The sequence below is a fragment of the Idiotropiscis lumnitzeri genome, chromosome 12, assembly GCF_059441095.1.
Source record: "Idiotropiscis lumnitzeri isolate Australia: NSW breed Sydney's pygmy pipehorse chromosome 12, RoL_Ilum_1.0, whole genome shotgun sequence".
NCBI classification, from domain to species: domain Eukaryota; kingdom Metazoa; phylum Chordata; class Actinopteri; order Syngnathiformes; family Syngnathidae; genus Idiotropiscis; species Idiotropiscis lumnitzeri.
The window spans coordinates 19,417,216-19,441,629 of NC_142402.1; the positions used below are offsets into that span (position 1 = coordinate 19,417,216).

At 43.7% G+C, this 24,414-nt stretch overlaps 1 protein-coding gene across 3 annotated transcripts in view; it reads left to right on the forward strand.

Moving 5' to 3' along the window:
- Positions 1-405: 405 nt before the first annotated feature.
- Positions 406-24,414, forward strand: part of LOC148326390 (tensin-3) — a 30,950-nt gene continuing 6,941 nt past the window's right edge. Inside the window, exons 1-16 of one of the 3 annotated variants that reach the window (XM_088310856.1) lie at positions 406-752; positions 8,398-8,565; positions 8,762-8,812; positions 9,522-9,644; positions 10,160-10,224; positions 11,693-11,776; positions 12,923-13,035; positions 13,769-13,829; positions 13,910-13,985; positions 14,073-14,202; positions 14,385-14,450; positions 15,946-16,059; positions 19,381-20,550; positions 22,956-23,107; positions 23,169-23,301; positions 23,951-24,037. In XM_088310856.1, the coding sequence (XP_088166982.1) occupies positions 8,416-8,565; positions 8,762-8,812; positions 9,522-9,644; positions 10,160-10,224; positions 11,693-11,776; positions 12,923-13,035; positions 13,769-13,829; positions 13,910-13,985; positions 14,073-14,202; positions 14,385-14,450; positions 15,946-16,059; positions 19,381-20,550; positions 22,956-23,107; positions 23,169-23,301; positions 23,951-24,037 (2,575 nt within the window). In that variant the 5' untranslated portion in view covers positions 406-752; positions 8,398-8,415. Of the gene's footprint in view, positions 753-8,380; positions 8,566-8,761; positions 8,813-9,521; positions 9,645-10,159; positions 10,225-11,692; positions 11,777-12,922; positions 13,036-13,768; positions 13,830-13,909; positions 13,986-14,072; positions 14,203-14,384; positions 14,451-15,945; positions 16,060-19,380; positions 20,551-22,955; positions 23,108-23,168; positions 23,302-23,950; positions 24,038-24,414 lie in introns of those variants that run through there. The other 2 variants (XM_088310857.1, XM_088310859.1) reach the window with 2 other exon arrangements.

Here is a 24,414-nt window from a genome sequence, read left to right on the forward strand (position 1 = left end):
AGAATGGTTGTTTGTCTACGTGTGCTCTGCGATTGGCGGGCAACCAGTCCGTGACCCGATAAGCGGTTTGGTTCATGAATGGATAATAACATGAATAACAAGCTACGATTAAACGCGAAGACAAATCGAGAATACAAATTTCGAAAGAATACTATGGGTAAGAACATAAAAGAAGTGTCGAACGACAGCTAGAGGGCGCACTATCATTCATAAAGTATCAATTCATTTCTATAGCCTCGTCGCCACATGGGACGATTTAGAAATGGGGGCAGGCAGGGTCGTCCTGCTGGGGGGTGTCTGGAGGAAATGTGCGTGTGAACAAACGGACAGAGGCGGAGGGAGGGAGCTGAGGGGGGCCGGGCATGGGGGGCGGGGGGAACCGGAGGGAGACGGCCCAGGCGAGCAGTGGGAGGACCATCCCCATGCCAGGACTTGCGGCTTCTGCAGCGCGCAGCTTCGACTGGAGGAAAGTGTGCCGAGGTAACGAGTGGCGGTTCAGTGCAACTCCGCAAGGATCTCCCCTCAAGCCACTTCCAAAAGAAGACAACTTGAAATCTACGCGTTTGGGCTTCATCTCGAGTCTCGTCCCGATCGTCCACAAGCGAGGCTGGAATGAGCGAGCTCCATGACGGGCTGAGGGTTCTGTGACCGACCACCCTCCGACACTTTCTCGGCCCTTTCTGCACTTCCGACTGACAAAAGGAGGGCAAAGCGAGACTCCAAAAAAGTGCTTCCACGCATAGCCTGCAAAGGTAAGGCTGAACTTTCCTCTTGTTTCTTCCCCTCCTTCAAACAGTCAATCATTACCAGCTGCAGGGAGGATTTTCACCCCTGCCTGCTCGAAAAGGTAATAGCGGAGCACAGAGGAGCTTTTTTTTCCCCTCCCCACTCCACAAACTCATTTCATTGGGCTTGCAAAAGCAAAACAGAAAGTTTCACACAGTATTTACATTGGACCCGCGTCTTACATGCACTCATGTATGTGTGTGTGTGTGTGTGTGCGCGCGCGCGCGCGCGCTTACGTTGACTAGTTTAAACAGACTGAGGATAGAGAAGGGAGTCATTCAAACTGAGCACACTATGTGAGGCTTTTTTTTATCCTTGTTATTGGAAATTATGCCAGTCAACCTGACCTCGTAAAGCAGGGGAGGGAAAGCTAGGGCTCGTGGGCATATATGAGTCCTTGGAGCATTTGATGCGGTCCTTTGATGCGTCATAAGACTAAAAGCACATACAGCCTACAGTGTTCAAAAAAAGTTGTGTAAACTACAACATTTGACGGCAACAATCTTGTTGGGCAGTTTAACTTAATATTTTAACTTTTGCTGTTGTGAAAAGGGGCAAAAAATAAGAGTTTTCCTACCAACTTAAAGTAGGAAAAACAACTGAGCAAATTGAACAGAACTTGTTCTGCTAACATTGTTACCATCAATATCAATAATTTATATTTTCAAGTTGTTACAACTGGAATAACAAAATAATAGCAGCTGTTTTTTACGGTGTATCACAGGAAAGCTTCAAACCATCAAATTGAAAAAAATGCTGAAAACATTTCTTATGCCATTATATCCATTTTTTTCATAAAACTGAAAAATGTGTTTGAAGACGTAATAAAGTGGTAACGACTCAGTTGGTTAATTAAGGTTTTCTGGTCATTATCAATTGTCATATTTTTCATATATTTGGTATCCCCTATATATAAAAAAAAAATGATAAAAAAGCTTCCCCATGCCAGTTTTAAAGTGTTCCTCCATGACTTTTCGACTGGTTCCCTTGCTTGGGTGTGATATGGCGCAGCTCATAATGTGAAACACATGTGGCCATTATTGTGGATGACTTAGCCGCGAGTCTTTTTTGAGCGCCCAAAAAAAAGGGAACAAGGCTCTCTCTTTTTTTGTGTGTGTGTGTGTGTGTCAGTGTTTACTCGGATCTATTGCTAGATTGTCTTTGGAGCGCACATCTGCTGTGTTATAAGTGCAGCCTTGGGCGAGCCATCATTTTGACGCCATGTACCAGCCCACTTCCATCACAGGAGAAGCAGCAGCGGGAGTCCGCTCCTCTTCACCTCGAGTCGATCACTTGTTGGCCTCTCCCTGCAAGGAAGTTAAATTGAGCCACACGCCTCCATCTACACCCTCCTCGTGCATCATTCCTCTCAGGCAGCAGGCCGCTTTCTTTCAGCATTAATTACAAGCCGAGCAAGACAGGAAAAACGTTTTGCAAACTGCCAATTACGGCTTTTGTTGCTGGTTCCGTTTTGAAGTCGGCGAAATGTGAACGGTACGTTTCCGCTTAGGCCAGGGGTGGGCAAACTTTTTTGATTGGTGGGCCGCGATGGGTTCTAAAATTTGACAGAGGGGCCGGAGTTTTGGTCACCTCACCTCATCGGAGAAAATTAATTTAAAATGAAAATGAACAAAAGCATTACAACAAAATATCTGTCTTTGACACACCACAATATTTAGAAAATAAAACATTAACAAGGTTTATTCATTTCATTTTTTTTCAAGTTCGACGGGCCGGATTAAAACATTTAACGGGCCGCTTGTGGCCCCCGGGCCGTAGTTTGCCCACGCCTGACTTAGCCAAACAAATGTATTGAGCAAGCGGCTATGTGAAAATGCTGATTTTGTGACAATGCAACGTACGTTTGGCACTTGGCAGCCATGTGAAAGTCATTAAAAGGAGAGGAAGGACGCAGAAATGTTTGAGATGAACATGGAGTGAGAGTGGGAATGTAATCCATTTTGGGACACATTCCACCATGACCTTGGGATAGGAAGGGATAATGAGGGAGTACTTTAGCAGCCTTTGGGCTGTTTTTTTTTTTTTTTGCCCAGAGTGAGGCCTGCGTTGTTTTTCTTCCCCTGTGTTGATTAAAAAAAAAAAAAAAAGTGTGACAAATACATGTTAGCCTTCCAGCGCTACCCTATAAACTTGCTAAAAATACCAACTTCTCCCAATCTGTGGCTTTTTCCCCTTGAGTTTTTACAGTTTTGTTTTGTTTCAAACTGGTGAGCGTGCCCGAGGACACGGCAGGAAAAGGCAGGGGCAAATTTTGGCCTTATAATGATCGTGTCATGTCACCTTGGACATGTTTTCCTGCAGCGTGAGGCAAAAACGGCTGCCAAGTTTGAAGACATTTGGATGAGTGATGGTATCGCAGTTATTTTGGCGGGCATTCGATTGGAATCAACAAGAGTCAAGAAACTCTCGTAGGCTTTGATCATGTGGAAGAATGAACATGAGGTTGTATGTTTTTGTTTTTTTTTTTTGGGAGGGGGCGTTATCATGTTGAAGCCTAACAGATGTTTTTTGAGGTTTAAACGGACCGTGCTGTCACCGTATTTCATTGGAAAGAGAGCAAACTGAGTCAAGAGTGAAGAATGGATTTTAAATGAGTGTAAATTGGAGGCAAAATGACTGCATCCATTTTATGGCAACGACAACAGGCAGTAATTTTGGCACATTGCAATCTTTTTTTTTTTTTTTTCTTTCTGGGATGTCACTGCTATTTAAGTGGCTATTCGAGTTGAACATTTATACCACTGGAATGTACACAAATACGGATTTCAAACATCGTTAGCGCTGGCAGTGAGATAAATAGCCAGCCCGACCATTTCCTGTTCCTGATATGCCGACGCTCCCGTGTCATTTAGAGCCCTTGAAATGCATCACAAAAATAATTAAATTAATAAATAAAATAAAGAATTAAATTTTATTTAGTTTTAATATTTTTATTTATTTATTTTTTACATTTGGGATTCAAGCCATCATGTGGTTAGCACACTCAACAACAGATATATATCTAAAATGAAAGGCTAACAAGTGTATTTGCTGCCACAATATGTCAGCTTGCATGGCGTTGGAATGATTGAAGCAGTGTGGGGGGGGGGTGTTGCAACCTTTCGATTGCTTTCATATGTCTGCAGGCATGACGTTTGCGTTGGAATTGTAGTTTTCTTTAATTGGGCTAAAAACACTGCATGACTCACAAACGAGCGATTGCTTATATGGTAAGACTAGACGCATTTTGGGGGGGCAGGGGGGGGGGGGGGGCTAATGGAATTGGCCCCCTTTGCTTGGGCATATTTAGATCCAGTTGGTTGGCGTAAAGAGCTTGCTGGTCCATTTTGTGGTGTTTGCGTTTAATGTCGTAAGCTTGAGCATATATACTTGGCGAATGTGTTTTTGCTTCACTGAATGCCTGCAATGTTACGGTTCCTCAATTTGCGGTGTCGTTCTTATGTTACGCTGGCGGCGTAACCTAAATGTGGACATAAGTCTGAATGCACGTTAGTCTGTCAGGAACAGATATTAACACAGTCGGAAAGTCCGGAGGATAGATTTGGAGGAAAAGCACTGCTAGGCCATAAACGTCAAACAACGAAATGAAAAACAGTCTGCACGACAGTTTCTCAGCTCGCTTTTGGTCGCGCTACGACGAACTAGTTGTGGCCCGTTAGTAACCTCAAAATGTCATAAGTGCAGAAACTATGAGCATGAACAATGTGTCGGGACCATTGTAAAGTGAGGGTCTAAGGCAGGGGTGGGCAAACTTTTTGATTTGTGGGCCACAATGGGTTCTAAAATTTGACAGAGGGGGACAACAAAAATCTGTCTTAGAGTGCGCCTCCTAGTGGGGACACGTCAGAATTACAGGGAAAATAAAACATGTACAAGGTTTATTCATTTCATTTTTTCAAGTTCGACGGGCCTGATTAAAACGTTTAACGGGCCGCATGTGGCCCCCGGGCCGTAGTTTGGCCACACTGGTCTAAGGTGAACAAGTTTGGGAATCCTAGGCTGTTTTAAGTACTGCTTCTTTAATAATAAAAATAAAAGCTCTTCATTTGAACCCAATTCATGACTGACACATTATGCAAAACATTTCAACTTCCTCCACAACTCCGTTTTTTTTTTTTTTTTAAACAAGTATGTAGAAACAATCTGCCTCAATGATGACCACATCGCCATCACTGATGGAAAACGCAGCCCGGGATCTTGTCAATGCATGTAGCAACCGGCAAAATCAGACCCAAACAAACATCTGCGCGATTCAAGCGAGTCTCATTCACTGGGACAGTCAAGTATGCAAAGTTCCTGCCAACTCTTGTCATCACAATGAACTCCCCAAAAAAAAAAAAATGAAAACAAACACAGGCCGTGATTCAACGCGTATTGTCGACGTTTTGGAATTGAAACTTTCCTCTCATGTTGCAGCTGCTTGTGTGGAATATTCCAGAATAAACGTCTGGCCAGGTGAAAGGGTGGGGCTCCTGAATAGATGTTTGTCAACGCTAATCCTTTCATGCGGTCCCTTGCTTCCCGTTCCTCAAGGTTTTACATTTTGGGATGCATGTCGTGAGGCTCATGAACCCACCGAGGCCAAACTCTTACTTGCGGGGAGAAGAGTTGTGAGCGAGACACACCCTAATCCCCCAAACATCCTGACCTTAATAAACCTGTCGTAGCTTGTTCAGAACAGACCTGATGACCTTTTTTTTTTTTATTTCATAATTTTTTTTTCAAATTGTGCTTGTCAGTGACCTCTGGCTAGCCTGGATCATCTGGCGGGTCAGCTCCGTGAGTGCCATGGGTGGCCTTGAGATTTGAGCTCCTCGGCAAAGCTTATTCTGCCTTTGTGAGCTAATAATGTGCCTCATACCAGAACAACAAAAGTTGGAGCAAATTAAAGAGTAATTATGTGTAGTGCGTGCCGGGGCAAGTCGCTCACATCGGCTCGAATGATGAATGGGAGACGTTGTCTTGGATAAGGCGGCAGCTCGAGGGCAGTGCTGCGCATAACGGTTTGCTCTGGAATTAGTAAGCCTCCAGGCGACGTTCAGTAAATGACATTTCATCATTGATTTTTTTTTTTTTTTTTTTTTTGCGACGTGATACAATAGTTTGGCGATCCTTTTTATTTAATTTGTGGATGATGAACTAATTGGATGGGATTTGGAAGCTGTAGAGGCGGTTGGAGAGACGCGTTTCCTCGGTCGGGGTAGTTTACGGTCATTTCGTTTTTGTGGGTTTGCAGTAGCTAATTGATTACCGTATTTTACAGACTATAGGCCGCTATTTTTTTCCTTGATTTTGAACCATGCGGCTAATATAACGGTGCGGCTTTTCTGTGGATTTTTCTTTCACCAGTAGGGGGCGCTACACTAATTAAATCTCAATTTTTTTTTTCTTCTCTTGGGTCTGTTCTGCTTTAATTAGCAAAGTTGTTGGGGCTGGTATATCGTTTTTTTTTTCCCCCAAAAAGTTGTTGCTGCTTATATACGGGTTCGCCTTATAGTCCGGGAAATCCGGTAATCGATTGTCAAGAAGTCTGGTGTAAATGTAAACATACTCATGGATTATTTTGATAATTGCCACATTCTGGAGTGCTGCAAAGTCCATGATTAAAAAAAAAGAAAAAAAGAATGTGGATGTCTGATTGGGTGGCATATCAGTGACTGTCGGTGTAGAATTTGATCCAAACCTTACGCAACCTCTTTTTTCTGCATCTGATTGGCACACCAAATAATCGAAAACTTTCACAACAACGGGTCACACAGAGGTTAAGTGTTGCTTAGATTCCAATCTAATCTTCAGTTGGCCAAAGCACTTTGACACATCCCAAAAAGTACAAAGATCCCCCCCCCCCTCCCGCCTCATCCCTGCCCCGCAGATACGTGGACTCAAACCTCTGGCGAGCCTGTTCATTAATTTTCCATGAGTCGACTTTTTTTTTTCCTCCCGAGTCTAAAGGGAAATCGACAAATCCTGTCATTTGTTTCACCAATCACCACGCACCTCTCGACCAGGCTTGCACGCGCACTCACCGAACAGCCAGCTCTGTTTCCCCGAGCGATGACCTCTTCAGACACATGGCCTCTTTCATTCCGCTCGGCTGAAACATCCCCGCTCCATGGCTCCCTCTCGGGCCCCCTTCAAAGTGCCGGGATGTAGCCTGCGGTCATTTCACAATTGACTGTCAGACACATTCTTGACTGTCAATAGTTTAATCACGGTTAACAATCACTGGGTCATCGGAGAAGAACGATGATATCTTTTCGCTTCGTTTAGAAATGTGAAACTGTTTGCGTGCGTGTTTGGACCGAGTCCTGAATGTCATTTATCAAGAAACGCTGCTGGCGCCAAAGGATTAATTATTTAATCTTGGTCCTAAAATGTTTGAAATAGTAGACCTGGATCAGACATTTTAAGCAATAGTATTGATTTGTACGTCTACAGCAGACGTGGGCAAACTACGGCCCGGGGGCCACATGCGGCCCGCTAAATGTTTAATCAGGCCCGCCGAACTTGCAAAAATTTTTTAAAAATGTTTTATTTTCCCTGTAATTCTGATCTGTCCCCACTAGGAGGCACACTCTAAGACAGATATTTTGTTGTATTGCCTTTGTTAATTTTCATTTCAAATGATTTTTTTTCTCTGATGAAGTGAGGTTACCAAGCAAATGGGGTGCATTAATGGTCTGCAACCAGCAGAGGTGCTGATGAGCCAGTCCTACTAGTTTGCATTATAAAGAACAGTTAGTATGCCTGCTAAGGCCTGTGGATTTATAGTCGTCCTTTATAATCTTCAGCACACCCTCGACCCCGATGAGGATAAGCGGTATCGGGGATACGTGGATGGTGGTCTCAATATGGGCCAAAAGTTTTTTTTTACCTAAAACTCTTTCAAGCATGGCAAGAACATAAAAAAACTCCACATGGGAGGGCCGAAGCCAAGCTTTGAAACCAGGTTGCGTCGACTACGAGGCAAACGTACGTACAAATACCCCATCGCTATTACTGCCAATCAAGTCAAATTAGCCCACACACAGTGCAAAACGTTTGTATTTTCTAGGCCCCGCCTCCACCTGCCCACCTTCCCTAGCACCCATCTCATGCGAAAGAAAAAGTCCCTCTGCAGTTTTATGACATCGATAAGGGCTTTGTGCTGGAAGTTGTGATACAATAAAAAAAATGATCACAAGTCACAGGTATTTCCTTCACACTGTAAGAGTTTGTACAACTTATGAAAGATATTTTTGGCCAGTGCTAATTCTAGCCAAGGTTTTGTTATCTATTAAGTTCGTGAACACGCTTGCAGTGAGCTCAGTACCTCGGCACTCTGGTTGAGAATCGCTCGCGTCGATAAGTGCTTTTAGTCTTTCCAGCTGCAACAAGCTGACACATTGCTTATTGGTGGCGCTAAGTTGACGACCGTTACTGTGCAAACACAATCTGATTTTGAGGTCACTCTCCGAGTATATCGGCGGGAAACTTGGACACAATGACAAGCGGCGAGGACTTTGCCCGTCAAATATTGACTCGAGCAAAGTCACCAGTCGCAAGTGGCTTGAGAGCCGAGACTCACCGGAATGGTTCCTCTTGTGACAGGAGAGCCCCACGGTCAGCATGGATGAGGGATACGAACTGGACCTGACGTACATCACCGAGCGCATCATCGCCGTGTCTTTCCCCCGGGGATGCCTGGAAGAGATCTACGCTCACAACCTGAAGGATGTCACAAGAATGCTCAAGTCCAAACACGCAGACAACTACCTGGTCAGTAACATGTCGCCGACAATCTCTTGCGGCCTCGCGTGACAAAGTGGACGCCGCAATTGATGCCACTGTCGCGTGGATGTTGACCAAGCACTGATTTTTTTTTTTTTTCATGCTGAGCTCATCTCTAACTATTTAGGGAATCAATGTCTAAAAAAGTAAATGTGGATTGACTCACCGGCTGTGTTTTTCCCAGATTATCAACTTGTCAGAGAAAAGACATGACCTGTCAAGAATGAATCCAAAGGTACATTTGTGTTATTATACGAAGGGACATCACGGGACACCTGGATTTTTCCATTCGATTGTTGAATATTTGATGCTTGAATTGCTTTGACTTCACTACTACGTGTGACAACTTTTGTACAAATAGGTGTTATATTGTTGCTATAGGAACTGAACGCCGTCATAAACCGAGGTCCTCCTCTATTCAAAATAAAACTCAAGCAAGATAAAAAAAAAAAATCCAGATTTTATTATATAGGCAGGTGTACTTTAAATAAAAACTAAAAAGAAATGTCCAAAATGCTTAATATAAATATATATATATTTATTTTATATATTTATATTTATATTTTTATGTTTATATTTATATTTAATATATTTAAAAAGTATATATATATATATATATATATAAAATACTGCATGTATTAAAAAACTTCTAACATTCTTGTCGGGAGCATATATAATGTTTTTGGAAATTACAATAAGGAATGACTGGGATAAGATCTATTCATTTTCCACAACTGCACACAACTTTGAGCAGTAAAAATAGTGCTCATAGTTCCTTATTGCGCCTTATTGTTCTCATCATCGAATAAAATGCTGCTTTTTTTTTTTTTAATTCAATTTTAATAAGCGGTAGCCTGTTGCAATTCGATGTAAAAATCATTTATAAAAGCCGAAAGTCCATTGCAATTGTTTTGATGCATCCATATTGTGTTGTGTGTTTCCAGACTCTGGATACAGGCTGGCCCGACATGCACGCCCCGCCTCTAGATAAGATCTGCACCATTTGTAAAGCCATGGAGAGCTGGCTCAATGCGGACCCGCTGCACGTGGTGGTTATCCACTGCAGGGTAAGCATTTGCAACTCTTTTTTTTTTTTCTCTCGTAAATGGCAAACAAACAAAGCTTTAACGTTTGAGTATTTTAGATTCATGGTTAAAGTGTGTTTTAGATGACATACCATATTCCAGCCTGCTCTGTGGCTTTTTGTTTAAATTGATGGATTTTTAAGCAGTGTGTTTATTACGTTTTTTTTTTTGTTCTCTTTTTTTTAACACTTGTATGACCGTTGATGTTGAAACTAGGGCTGGGTTTAAAACAAACAAACAAAAAAAAAAAAAATCAATTTTCCTTTTCATAGCCTGATATCGATTCATAAAACCATATATCGATACTTTTAATAATATTAATAATTTAATATGATGTAGTATTATATTAGTATGACCATGAGGAATCTTAAAATCTCCCGACAGTTCTATTTGCAATTGCAAAGTCCAAACTAAGCATCCCAGAATTGAATTTTGTTTTGACTTTGCTCGGTTGTTTTAACTTGATGAATCTCATGTCTCGTCCTGCGGTTATCCAGGGCGGCAAAGGGCGGCTCGGTGTTGTCATTTCCTCCTTTGTGCATTTCACAGACGTATCCGCCAGGTAAGCGCTCATATGTCTCGAAATGTCGATGTTTGTGTTCTAGACGCCGTTTGTCATCGTTCGCCCACTCCCTGTCGCCGGCAAACAAACCACAACAATGCGCCGTGACTCATTCGGCGCACCGCAAAAATAAGTCAAGTCATTTGTTTACCTCTGGTAATTCAAGGTCAATGTGATTCAGAAGCTGACAAGGAGAGGGGGGGGGAAACCACACAATTTAAGCGGTGAATCACCCCATATAGAATGACATGAATCAACTTGGGAGTGAAAAAAAAAAGCGGTGACTGTAATTGCTGCCGGCCACGGTGTCACTTTCAGGACATCTTTTCAACTTGGACAGTCACTGGGACTCTTTTTACTCGGCCGACCCAGTCTGCAAAGACAACCTTTACATTTATTCACTGTTGCCAGGATTTTGCAGAGATGTTGAATCCTGGAACTAAATTGGGTTTGTAATTTTAAAGTTATTCTTCATACCATATGACAACGTGAAAAGTGGCACAGAATGATCAAATTTCACTGATAATTGTTGGACAGTTATTTACAACAAACAATTCCTCTTTGTTAAAGTATCAATAAGGATCTGACCAAATCTGACTTTGATGAATCGGCAAATTATGACATTAGAACCGATCCCAGATTTGGCATGACATGCTAAATATCTGCTGATCCCATCCAGTCGATCAGTTCTGTGTAAAGTCGAGATTTGAGCAAGAATCAAGAAAGTTGAGCCACATGATTTGCTTTCGAAAACCCCCCCCCCAAAATAAAAAACGATGACATTCACTTCGCCGATCCGTGTTGAAAGCAACAGTTGCTGTCCAACAATTTTTTTATAAATGCCACACCAGGCATTGATGCTGACATCACTCCGCATCTATCGGACTGCGGGATGACGTGTAACTCTGTGACAGTCGCGGCTCTCCAAAAACCGTAACAGGGTTCAATCTAAATGGCATAAAAACAGCCGCAGAATGTCAGTGCGAAAAAAGGTTTGCGTTCGGTTCGGGAAGGTGAACGTGAAAGACAGGAGTCGAAAAAAAGAAACAAGAGCGTCAGAGGAAGAGATAGGAAAACAATGCGTCAGATTTACAAAAGAATAGATTTGTGCGCGGACGGGTTTGGGGGGGAGGCACGAGGGTCCCCACGCTTGTTGGTTTTAGGGATGCCTGAATGGCCGAGTTGTGCACACACGGCCTCCTCTCCGCCTCCCTGTTTACTTAAAGCTGCCATTCTCTTCCTCTCTGCGGGAATCCCTTGTCCCTCAGCTTACTTTCACTCGTCGCCATTATGCATGTGTATGCATGTGTGTCTGTGTTGACCTTTGCACAAGTCAGGGTTAACGCACTTTGATGACAGGGGCAGCACAACTTGAATCTCTCTGAGTCATTGTTGCTGGAAGTGTTTAATAAATTGTCTCCGCATCCCCCCCCCCAACCCCCCCCTTTCATCCCATCTTCCCTTAAAGTGCTGACCAGGCACTGGACCGCTTCGCCATGAGGAAATACTACGATGATAAGGTGTCTGCTCTCATGACGCCTTCGCAGAAGCGGTAAGACCCGAAACAGTTTCGGGTATAGGAACGCAACATTAGGGGAGATGTCATTTTGCACTTTATTACGAAGCCATGTTTAAAAATTTCAGATATCATAATTAAATACACGTCTTCCCCTTCTTTACCGATCTACAGGACAGGTAGATGTAAAAATGAAGATTGAAGATTATTATTGTTATTTAAGCCTCTTTTTTTTGCTAGCTAAACCAGCAATCATTAAATTAACCTAAAAATGAAGCTACTGTCACATTAAAACAGCATAACCATATAATTCTGCCTGAAATGAAACTAGAAGAACTAAAAAGTGAAGATGATAATGAAACGAAATGTGACGGTACATGAAGCAAAGTTAGCAAGTAAATAAATCAAGCTACACAAGCCAGTAAGAAGGCTAATACGAGGACATGTCACTAAAAATGCTGAAAAAAGTATCATCACACCTACCTTTGTGCCAAAAAACATTTTTGGTTAGGGTACGTGAAATTATTAACCTAATATGAAGCTACTAATACATTACTATCACGCAAAGACAGCGTAACTCAAATTTAGCTGAAGCTAATACGCCAATCAAATACACAAGCAAACATAGTAACGACTGCAAATCAAAGTCGGAGAAATTCTTCAAGCGTTAAAGGTAGTGACGGGTAAACGAAGCTTCAAATCTGCTTCATGAACCAGTTGTAGTATTTTTGGAGATGGCACTCTGTTCAACATTGGCCTGAAAGCCATTTTTTTAAACGCTTTATTTAAACCAACAGTGCCATCTAAAGAACTCAAAAATACAACAACTGGTTCATGAAGCAAATTTGAAGCTTCATTTTCCCATCATTAGTTGAAGGTGTTAAAAGAGATTAAAAAAAAAAAAAGTTACCCAAATAATGGTACGTTAAACTAAGACTGAAGGTTACCATTAAAATAAGCTAATAAGATCGCTAATAATAAAGCTAACCCAATCTGGTTGACTAAATTGCCTATCGCAAAGTAGACAGAAGAAAATGATGAAAAATTTCTAATTTGAACAAATGCTACGACAACAGGTTTTTATAAATATACAACGTCTAACTATCGGGAAGACGGGAACATTAAGTTCAAATCTTACCTTACTTGACCGTCCAACTTTGAATAATCTCGGTGTGTTTTTAGATATGTTTGGATCCTCAACAGCCTCCTCAGCGGATCCATGAAGATCAACGCCTCGCCTTTATTCCTGCACTGCATCATCCTCCACGGAATCCCCAACTTTGAGTCCTCTGGAGGTTAAAAGTCTTTTTGTTTAGCGCCACACACGTCTGCAGCGCCTGGAAGAGCGTTAGTCGGCACTCAGACGTGACCACATCAGAGTGTTTTCCACACGAGCACATGCTCAGACACATTCGGTCTTTAAAGGAGGAGAAACTATCACCTGTGGGCCAAATACAACCAAAGCGGTGCGATTCTGAGGGGGGTGCGTGTGACCCTGGGGAGCAGGCTTTCCCCCCCCCCGCCGTACTAGAATAGAGTGTAATTGCACTTCCACTCCAGTAGTTGGCAGTGGCGTTCTCTTTACCCATTGTGCGCCAGGATTATTAACTCTACGGTGTAGGTTTGTTTTGCCACAAAAATGCGAAAATATAGTTGCGGCGGAGAGTTGGTGGTGGGATGGTGGCGCAAATTGATTTTTTCTTGCGTAACAGAAAATAATTGAGAAGCGCTGCGTACAATGGTCATGGTCCCTCTTGTTAGCTTTTGGGCAAGTTAGCCAAGGTGAAATGAAAACAAAATAATATAAAACTACTCACCCCATGAAGACATCAGACACATTTTTTCTCACCGTTTCCACGCTAGCCATTAGCCGTTAGCAACATCCTGTCAAATATATATTAGTATTAAGTGTCATTCAAGTAGAAGAAAAATATGCTATCCAATGAAGCAGACCATTTTTGCACATTCATGTCTAAAATAAAATGAAAAAAAAGTTAGAATTCCACCAAATCCATTTTTTTTTCCCAGTATGTCGACCGTACGTCAAAGTCTACCAGGGAATGCAAGCGGTGTATTCATCTGGAATTTAGTAAGTAATCTCATCGCTCCCCGTTTAATCCAATTTAGGAGTTTAGAATTAGTTTGATTAGGATTTTTTTTCCCTGACAGTCACATCGGTCCCGGCCACAGGGGGCGGATCTGCGTCACTCTGGAGCCTGCCCAACTTCTCAAAGGGGACATTATGGTAAGGAAAATAAACAGTGCGCAATATGCCCGAATGACATCACGATTCTTTTTCAACTTGGCTGTATTTTCTTTATTCCCGTTTTAGATTAAATGTTACCACAAGAGTGAGGTTTCTTCAGAGCGTGAGGTGATTTTCAGGCTGCAGTTCCACACGGGAGCAGTGCAGGGCTATAAGCTGATGTTTGATAAAGAGGACATGGAAGCTGCCAACAAAGGTACAAAAAAAGAAAATGGAAAAAAAAACAGCAGGTCTCGACTTGTTTGCCTTTTCGAGAAGCACGCCGGGTTTAATTTATCCTTCCTGGCACTTTAAGACCAACAATCGTCTCCAAAAACCTAATCCAAATCACAGAAATTTTTTTTGTTATTCACAAGGAATCCTTGTGTTTTGTTTCAGATTCCAGATTTCCAGAGTACGGCAAAGTGGAGCTGGTTTTCTCAGAGGGACCGGAAAAGATTCCTGGTAAGTTGCATTAGTATAAGTTTTAAGTTGTAATATCAGCATTCACCACTAGATGGAGAACATCACTTAGTTTCGCTTGCTCTTGTACTGCCCTATACTAGAATGCGTGTTGACCAAATATTTATTTTGCTCGCTTGGAATGGCAAGCAAACATCGTACCTGAATAAGATTAAAAAAAATATATATAAAATGGAGCCCTTTGCACTAGAAAAAAATAAAATAAAATAAATCACAGTATGCGGTTATTTTTTGATTGTTGATTTTTTGATGAAAAATATTAAGAGACTGTGATGTACATCCGTTCAGTTAAAAAAAATAGACTGACTTATTTCGTCCAGATTTAAAATGACATTTTTTGTCCGACAACTGGCTCGGAACTGCGTGGCGGGAACAGCCGAGCTTCTACAACCACTAACACTGGTGACGTATGTTATGTCACAGCAAATTTTCCATTTCCCCTTCTATGGTTACCATCACTCGTTCTCTTTATTGTCAATGGTGGTCTTGATGCTGTGATGAAGAACACAAAGAAGCCACAGAAAAAAAAAAATGTTTTAGAAGATCACTAAGCTGAAGTCCCGTTGTTGACTTATGAGGACGTTCTACCCGTTGTGTGACAAACATACACAATTTCCAGAGCCCTCTGCTCCTTTCTGCTCCACTAATTAACACAGAAACCTGTTTTAGGAAAAACAGACACTCCTTACGCCCACCGACACCCCCGTTTCCCTGTTAAGCGCACCTTGTTCTACCTCCCTGGGGGGAGAAAGGGATGCGGGATGTTGCAGAGGGGGAAATGACAAATGTAGTGTTAAGTGCGTGCTGACAGAGAGGTACAGAAGCCCAGCGTGTGCTTCCATGGAGCCCAGATGGAGAGAAAGTGTGTTTGTGTGCTTGTGCTGAACACACACACACACTCGCCACATCATTAGGAACACCCTTACAATATAATGAGATTCATTCATGCCTGTAAATGCATTTTAAAAAATGCCTTTACAGCGTCCTTCATTTACGAGGAACTTCCGTTCCGTTGGATGTGTGTTGGAAAGTGTAGCTCAAGTAAACACAAGGATGAAAAGCCGTTTTGCAAGTTAGTGCCACTACGAACGAGCAAAATCGGGTTGAATTTGTTTGATATTTTTTATTTTTTTATTGCGTTAAGCGAGAAACCGCCGTACATTTAAGCTAACAGCGTCGTGACAAATTTTGGAACATAAAGTGCTGTGTTTATATGAAGAGATTTGTGATGGCCGTGTCAGGCACGCAATGGGCTTCGGGCTCCAAGCAAACGTGAAATACAGATTTCTTCTGAAGATAAATAAATCCCGTTGGACGTGAGAATTGCACACATGGATGCTAGAGAGCAATATAAAAGTCATCATCTGCAATTTGGTTTCTATCTGTCGTAATATTTCCAAAGTTATTATGGTCCAATATTCCCCGAGTTGTACTGAAGAGAGGTCATTGCTCGATTTGATGTTTCTTTTGGCTTCAGGTGCTGACCGATGGCATAACGGCGTGGATGTTACTGTGGATTATAATACCGCCGATCCGCTGATCCGCTGGGACTCCTACCAGAACATGTGTGACGCAGAAGGTACCGCAGCACGTAAGTACTCCACACTGTACACGTATCGTATAACTTGTTGAGCAAATATCGGGTTTGCAGTTGCGTTTCGGTACCTTCAGTAATCGAGTGGAAGAGCATTTGATTGTTTGGCCTGTTTCTATATTTGGTTGACATACTTAAATTAACACCCAAAAATGATAAGAAAATGATCATTTTAAAATAATTTTATATTTATAAATTATAAAAAATATTCTAAAATAATATTTTTTTTTTTAATTCAAATAATTGGCATTGGATCATTTTTCTTTTTCTTGGCACTCGCGTGTGGCATACTAGTTGAGAATCACTGGGTTCTCAAAAATATTTTACCGGTGTGTGTTAAAAATCAGTCATAGGCCTCCGGATCACCCGCAACCTTAAAGACGACAAGCACAAAAGAAAATGGATGGCTGGAGAAGGGAAGAAAAATGAATTGATGTGTAGTGGCTGCAATAAGGTCGGAGTGTTGTTGTAAAGTAAGTTCTCAGGGCATTTCTATTTTGTTGTTGCATCAAATGAATAGTTGCGCTTGAACCATCGCACACCCTCAGCAGCGCCTCGGCATTCAGAGGTTGGCGGCGCGCTGTCCTCTCCGTGGTCAGCGCTCTCCGCGCAACCGCGCCATTCACAACAGCCTCCCAGAATAGACGCAGATCCACCCAATTCCCATGAGTCACTGGATGCCTTCATGAAACTTTGATGAAAATGAGCTGCGTTATGCTCGCATCAACATTTATTGCCTCAATAAAATCGAGCCGTCGTGAACAAAGCCGCAATTTTCCCCCCCTCAGGCTCGATTGTGGGGCATTCATGTGGGATATTTACAGCCCTGCTTTCTCATGTAAACACGACATCCGAGCGGGACTTTGTGGGAATTCGACATCTTCTTCCCAGCAGTTTGGTAGACATGGCGTCCCCTTTTTTGACAGCCTCCGAAGCGACACGGCCCGGGGAAGTCTAAAAAGTGTTTGCCACAAAAGTGCTAAGATGTTGTGTGTTGAAGAGGGGAGAAAGAACTCATTTACTTCAATGGCTTCTTTTCAGTCCCAATGTGTGTTCATCCCCATGTGTGAATTAAGAATGGGATTTTAAAAGCAGCTTGGAGAGGGTGTTTACTGACAAAACGGCGTCATTGTAGAGCGCTAACAGCTGAAAACGTTTGTTGAATAGGTACGTTTTTTTCCCACTTTGAGCGCTCGCTATAGAATCTCGCAGTAAAGTTCATATTTAAAGGTGAGATCTGCCTGTCATGTTACGATTAATGCCGATTGAACAGATCGGTCTGGTGATGCTAATTTATATCGCAGTTCCAACCATTGCTGTTCATCATTAACGCTTTGTCATATTTACACAACATTCTATCAGAACTTTACTACAAAACGAATAACTTCAACATGTTTTTCCATGAATCCATGCGTGTTTTTGTGCAACACACCAAGCAAGAACGCCATGAGGAAAATCAGTGCTCCAGAATTTACCATCCACGATGAAGGCAAAATGTGATTACAGAAGCCCATAATTGAGCGTAGGCCACATCTGTTTCTGGATGATATTGTACGCTGGAGATGGCAGGAATGTGATTTAATGACACACAAGCGAAGAGGAGGACAACTACCGGGCTTCTCGTGAAGAGTGGAAGGCAACTGCTTTAATTAAAAAGCATCGTTCTGAAGAGTGAAAAGTCAGCATGAAGGAATGTTGTTTTCATTCTCTGATCCGTTCTGGGCCGGTCTCCTTTTTTTTTTTTTTCCCCTCTCATTGGGGTAGTCTCTCTCTGATGCAGGGCAGGAGGTCTGGTAACCCTTTCCCGTGGCTAAACCCCCCCCCCCCCCCCCCCCCTGCCCTAAGCCCCGCCTCACGTGTTTACATTCCTCTGCCCTTATTTGGTGATGTCAAGCCCCCCCCACCTTTTACTCTCCTTGTGTGGAGTGCAAACACACTCACCTTCTCAGCGGAGAAAGAACTCACTCTAGCGATTTGACCCTGAACATTATCCGGCGGGGTAAAAGCCATGTCCGCTGCCGTGTCTCCGCATGGCCTCTGCTCCTCGACAACATCTCAGGAGATGTGGATTCTCCTGTGGGCCCACCTGCCTTTTGTGGAAAAGGTAGGATTATTCGTTGGGGTGAAATGACAGCGAAGTGATGGTCAGCTCCGAGGGGGGAAACATCTGCCTGTAACGCAGCTTGCACCTTGCTCGGAATGTTACGAGAGGGATTTACTGGAACGCTGAGTCGAGGCAGCTCGGCAAGGCCGGATGCACGTTCCCGCCCGTGTGTTTGCGCATGTGGGGGGTAAGTCGTACATACTGGAGCAGCAGCAGGAGGAGGGAGAGCATTATCATGCGTGTCTGGTATTTCGATCTGGTGTGAGGCAAAGGCTTGAACTTAAAGCCATAGATCAAGTGAGTCAAGTATGGTTTTGGTTACCCTCAGCGGAATCATAAAATTAAACCAGCAGTGAGACAGAATTCTTCTAGTATTGCTCCCGATGTCGCTGTAGTGATGGATTGGCGACTCGGCCCGGTCACAAACGACTGACCTCCTTTGCTTCTCGAGGATTAAAGAGGTTGTTTGGACATATGCCAAGGGTCAAGGGGCAGTCGGCGGGGAGAAGGGTGAGGAATGCAGGGGTCAAAACTGTCAAGATGTGCAGCCGTCTGACACACAGAAGACACTCCAGGTCTTGTATATCATCAGAGTATTCCGATTCTTGTGTGTCTTTTTTTCCATTCCATGAACATTTAGATTTCCTGATGGAATGCAAGGAGTTGCAGTAAAAAACTTGTATGCCCACAAAAAGTATTAGAGAATTTAAAAACAGTGTCAAGGTGCCAAGGTCTCTGACAATCTCGGTTTGCATTAGGAACTTTTCCGATCCTCCAGGTAATTCTTATTTTGAAAAAGTGACTAGCATTAAGTCTAGGGGCATTTTGTACAGTTATTGAAAACTTCTGGAGAGTCTGAGACTTCCTCCAGACCAGAAGATGTTCACCCCTCCATGTCAGACTGGCGCAAATCCTCCACTGGCCAATTCAGCCACAAAGAGATACACCTTTCCATGTTGTATACTGCTGACTCAAAAGTTCATTCAAAGGAAAGACGTAAAAAAAAAAAAGAGTTGTTTTCTGCATGTACAGAAAGATTTTCTACTGTGAATGCACATAAAGGTACATAAACAGTACCTTTAAAAGTCCACAGAAAAGCCGCATGGTTCAAAATCTAGAAAAAAAGTTGCGGCTTATCGTCCGGAAAATACGTTAATAATGTAATGACGTGATGGCGCATTCATACCGTAAAACTTTGGTTTCCTATGTTTCAGTGCCACGCTCTCAAAGCCTAAGCCAAGATAAAACTGCGACCAAGAAGACCCCCAACGGAGGCGCGACCACTCTGAGTCGGGGGACCTGCACGACCTCCGCCACTTCCAGCCCAGACCACAGCGATCACGCCCTCTCCGTCAGCAGCGACTCGGGCCTGTCTAGCACCTCCCTCTGGGCGGACAGACCCACAGCGTCGTCCGCGGCCGTGACCTCCGCCACCGTCCGCTCCAACCAGGGTCCCAGCCCGCAGGAGAAAGTCCAGCTCAAACAGCTGTTGAGTGGATTCGGAGTGGAGGACCCCTCGTTGGAGGAGATGGATGACCCGGCCCCAAGAGTGGGCATCCATCAGATCGTCCCAGCTCAAGTGCACATTAACGGCGATCCCTCAAGAGGTCCTCAAGAGAGGGAAACGGACATCCTGGATGATGAGGTCATCACAGGCCAGGATCTGCATAGCGTGGACAGCTTTGGGACCTTGTCGTCGTCCTGCCACAAAAGCAGCCAGAACTCCCTCCTCTCAGATGGCTTTGGCAGTCCTGGAGGAGAGGAACAGCAATGCCAAAGCCAGACTCAGCTCCACCACCCGCCACCTTCTCCCATGGAGGACTACGAGAGACATTATGGTGATGCTCGAAGGGGCCATATTGGCTCCAGGAGCAACTCTGTGGCTACTTCCAAGCCCGGCAGCGCTTCAGTGCAAAAGCAGCACGTCTACAGACAGGGAAGCTATTCCACGCAGTCCTGGGTCCGCCAGCAACAGATGGTTGCGGCACAACAGTTAATTTACATGCCTGAGGATGGAAACGATGCAGACAGGTACCAAGGGAACAAGCAAAGGAGTCGTTCACCCAAAGAAGGCGTGACGTTGGAGCAGCACGACTCAGCAATGTCTTCTCTGAGAGGCACCGCTTCTCACAAGGAACAAGCGACACTGAACAATAACAACAACAACAAACGAGACGACGAGTTCAAATCTCTTACCATGGACATTGACAACTCCATCGATCAGCTCAACCAGCTCATCATGGACCTGGACCCCACTTTCATGCCTCTCTCGGGTAAAAGCGGCTCCATCAAGCGAAACGGCGGCGCGCTTGTAAACGGCACGGCTTCCAAGTGCTCCAACGGCATCCATCTGCGATTCGGCGAGAACAACGCGCAGCAGATAGGTAAGAGTTGATCAAGTGATTTCTTTGAGAAATATACAGAAACTTAATGAAACCTAATGTATTCTCCACGGCACAGTGTAACGAGCTGCTCCCCCCCCCCACACCCTCCCCCCTCCCAAGCCGGCATGTTTGAGTTGCAGAAATAGTGGGGTGGCTGCCAGCTTTTTCAGATGTTTTCAGTACGTTTGGCAGGTCGGCGTTCTGTTCAGGCCTGCCCGTGTAGATCTCTGAAGGGGGACCAGCGCTTTACACGAGAAGAGAGAGGGAGGACTTTTATTTTTTTTTTTAACTTTGTTCCTGAAAGGGTTTGTGCGTACATATTCTGCACATTAAAGAGTTCAAATAAATCAGCCGATGTCAACATGGATGGTACTAGAGTTTATACGCAAATTTTAAGTCACTTTGGAGGAAATCCCCAATGTCTCCTTCTTCCGACACCGTTATCAGCTCATTTGAACCCTTTGCCTCAATTTGTCATTTTTGGTATTGTGCCCCTTTTGGAAATGACTTAGCATCCAAGTCACTCACGATGTGGTGGGACACGTGCCAGAGTTTGGCCTGACTAGCCGGATTTAAGTCCAAACCAACGGCAGAGACACCAGGCTACTTCCTGTTCAGTCACTTAGAAACCAAAGTCAAACTTGGCCAAGCTTGTGCTGTCCTGCTTCCATTGCTGTTCTGTGCCCAACACATTGTGTAGACGTGGCAAAAAAACAAGACATTGATAGCTTTTAACGTGACGCTAGAAAAGCCACAGATGACCATCTTCTTCGGATTTCATCGATTCAAAGCCTAGAAGAACAACAAGGTGATTGTGTTTCACTCTCTTAACTATTTGAATAGTCATTGACAGCTGCGATGCACTTAAGTCTGTGTTTTTAGCAGCTAACTAATGAGGCGGAGCGAAAAGGCAGTCATCCATCTGGCTGTGTGTGAATCACAACTCCAGCATGCATTTGTGACTGGCGAAGGAGAGGGCTGGTGTAGGTGATGGTTGGTCTGAGGAATTTCCAAGAAGAAACTGTGAGCCTGCAGGCAAATATTTTTCCATTTGACTCCAAAGAAGCCATACCTGTCTGTGCGTATCAAGTACAAGAAGGCCTCTTTTAAGAGGGGGAAGAAAAGTCTAGCTCAAATGTGAAAAAGACCGAATAAGTTATGGATTGCTCTCTTTTATACGATCAGATTTGCAATTAAAAAAATATATATCACGTAAGTTTAGGCACTCAATCACTTGGTAAATTCATCATTTAAACGTTATGTCACTAAGTTGCCTGGTATTGTAAAACTGGCTAGTAAGAAATGGCTTGCAAACTTTTAACATTTTTGGTTCTGACTTCTACGCCAAGAAAACTTCATTCCCTAAAAATGAATTTGGATTAGTGAAACAAAAATGGACTCAAGAGCACATGCGGTTTCTAAAATGACGACGTGACAACCACGACATGACAACTACGGTCAATCGCCAAACAATGTGACTAATGAGCCCCTTTATTAGCACTTGGGCATCATTAGCATTCTTCAGGGTTGACAGTCCCGATCTCACTGGGAGGGTTCAAATTAACACCCGAGTGCTGAATGGTGACGTTCCTCAGAGTAGTCACGGCAGCGAGCATCCCCCCCGCATACACACGCCGGCCGACCAGATTGCTCACCAGCATTCCTCAGCTGTCCTCTCAAAACATGACTCCAGGCATTAGCCTTTGAGGAACCCGCCGGAATGTCTTCAGCCCCTTTTCATTTGTGAAAAGATAATGGAGGATATTGCAATAGTATCCTTTAGTAGAGCATTTTCTTAGGCCTCATCGTCTTTGGCAGCTGGTCTGGGCTACAACTTTGACGGATCACCAGCGATCACAAGCCTGTCACATTACCAGCGATCTTACCAACATGCTAGTCAACCTAGGGCTGTGCCGATAATTCGATATCAATATGTATCGCGATAGTTAGGTGATCGATATCAATTTGAAAAAATGGTGTCGATAAGTTATCGATCCAAAAAGAAAACAACGGAGCAGATTCGACCGATCACACAGCACTTGTCATCAAAGCCCTAAGTCAACCACACCCATCTATTAACCGATTGTCCTTTGGGCTTCGGGTCCCAGTTGACTAAGCAAGAGTTGGAATACGCGATGGACCGGTCACCAGCAAATCACAGGGCACAATTAAACAAACAAGCATTCACACATATGGACACAGTGGAATGAGGGAAGAAGCCGCAGTGACGGAAGAAAAACCCACACAAGCATGCAGTAAACACGCAAACTCCACACAGGAATGCCATAGCAGACATTTGAAAAGCCGAACTCTCACAACTTTGACGCAGATGTGCTAACAGCAAGCCCAATCACATTGAGAGGAATGCAAAGGATTTATTTGACATTTAATGTCTGTGACCGCAGCTGTCCAGACCAGCGAAGGGGATGTCGCACGGAGTCTAAGTCGTCAAGGGAGTGACGTCACTGATCGTCCGAGGTTCTGCAGCTCAGGGTGGACGGGACCGGAGGAGTACAGAAGCCAGAGGACATACTCACCCTGTTTACCACAGACACAGGTACGAACAAGTCTTAATCTATTCAATGCGATTTTGAACAATTCATATCGTTTGTCTCTAGCATACCGTGTTGTGCAGGAGCGACAGTGCTGACTACAGGGTACAAGGTCCAGACACGGACAGCGGGGTTGAAGCTGGGTGTGACATGGCACCACCCACGCCGGCATTCCCAATATCGCCACCCACACCCTACGGTGAGTCGAGTGATCGACGGACTTTTGTCGCGTTCCTACTGAACAAGAGAATACTCTCGCTAGAACGCTTCACAATGATATCATGTGAGTATGCGTCTCTGGTTGCTTGTTCAGAAAATGATTAGTGGTGATCAAAGGTGTTAAGAGCCAGAGAAGGGATCCACATAGTTTCAGGTACACCCTGAACTGGTTGCCAGCCAATTGCAGGGCACACATAGACGAACACCCATCCGCGCTCACACTCTTACCTCAGGGCAATTTAGAGTGTCAAATCAACCTGCCATGCATGGTTTTAGAATGTGGGAGGAAACCGGAGTACCCGGAGAAAAGCTACACAAGAAGGCCGGAGCCGGAATCGAACCCACGACCGCTGCACCGTGAGGCCACCGTGCTAACCAGTCGTCCACCGTGCTGCCCACACCCAAAACGTCTTACCAGAAATTAAATAAATCTAAATAATGGTTCGGTTAATTAGTCAAACTTCTAATCAGGCAGAGGTAGTTCATCTGTTAGGACTTGGGTCTTTTGGAGCTGGAGGTTCAATTGCTTAGTCTGCTTACTAGCTGATGTTGCGGTGTCCTTACGGTATTGTAAAGAGTATACAGTAATAAGTACCATAAATATAAAATCGTGTTTTTTGTCTTTTCAGTGAAAAATGTGTCAGAGTTTTCTCAATCGTTCCGGCAAACACCACCACCCAGCGTTCATTCCTACGGAGGCTTCAGGACAGACCACGGTGAGTCAATTTCGACATCCTCAGTTCATTGCTTATTTTTTTTCTTTACAATTCTGTTTTTGAGGGAGAAACCAAAAATTAAACGAAAATTCAAACCCGGGGAGATTTCTTGAATGATCTGCGGTTTCTCTATTTGATTCAAGTCGGATTACTTAAATACGCCCTTTTGGTTTTGTGGGGTTCATCTGTGGTGCAAAGACAGTCTGTCAGCGATAGGAAGTCGTACCATCATGGGAGGAAAGACTTCAATGAAATTGACTTCATCCTTTCATCAAGCTGGTTTGGAGCCTTTCTCATCGTGCGCAACGTCACAACAACATTGTAAATCGGCACGTGCCCACAAACAGACAGATGGAATTGCTGTCTTGTATTTCACT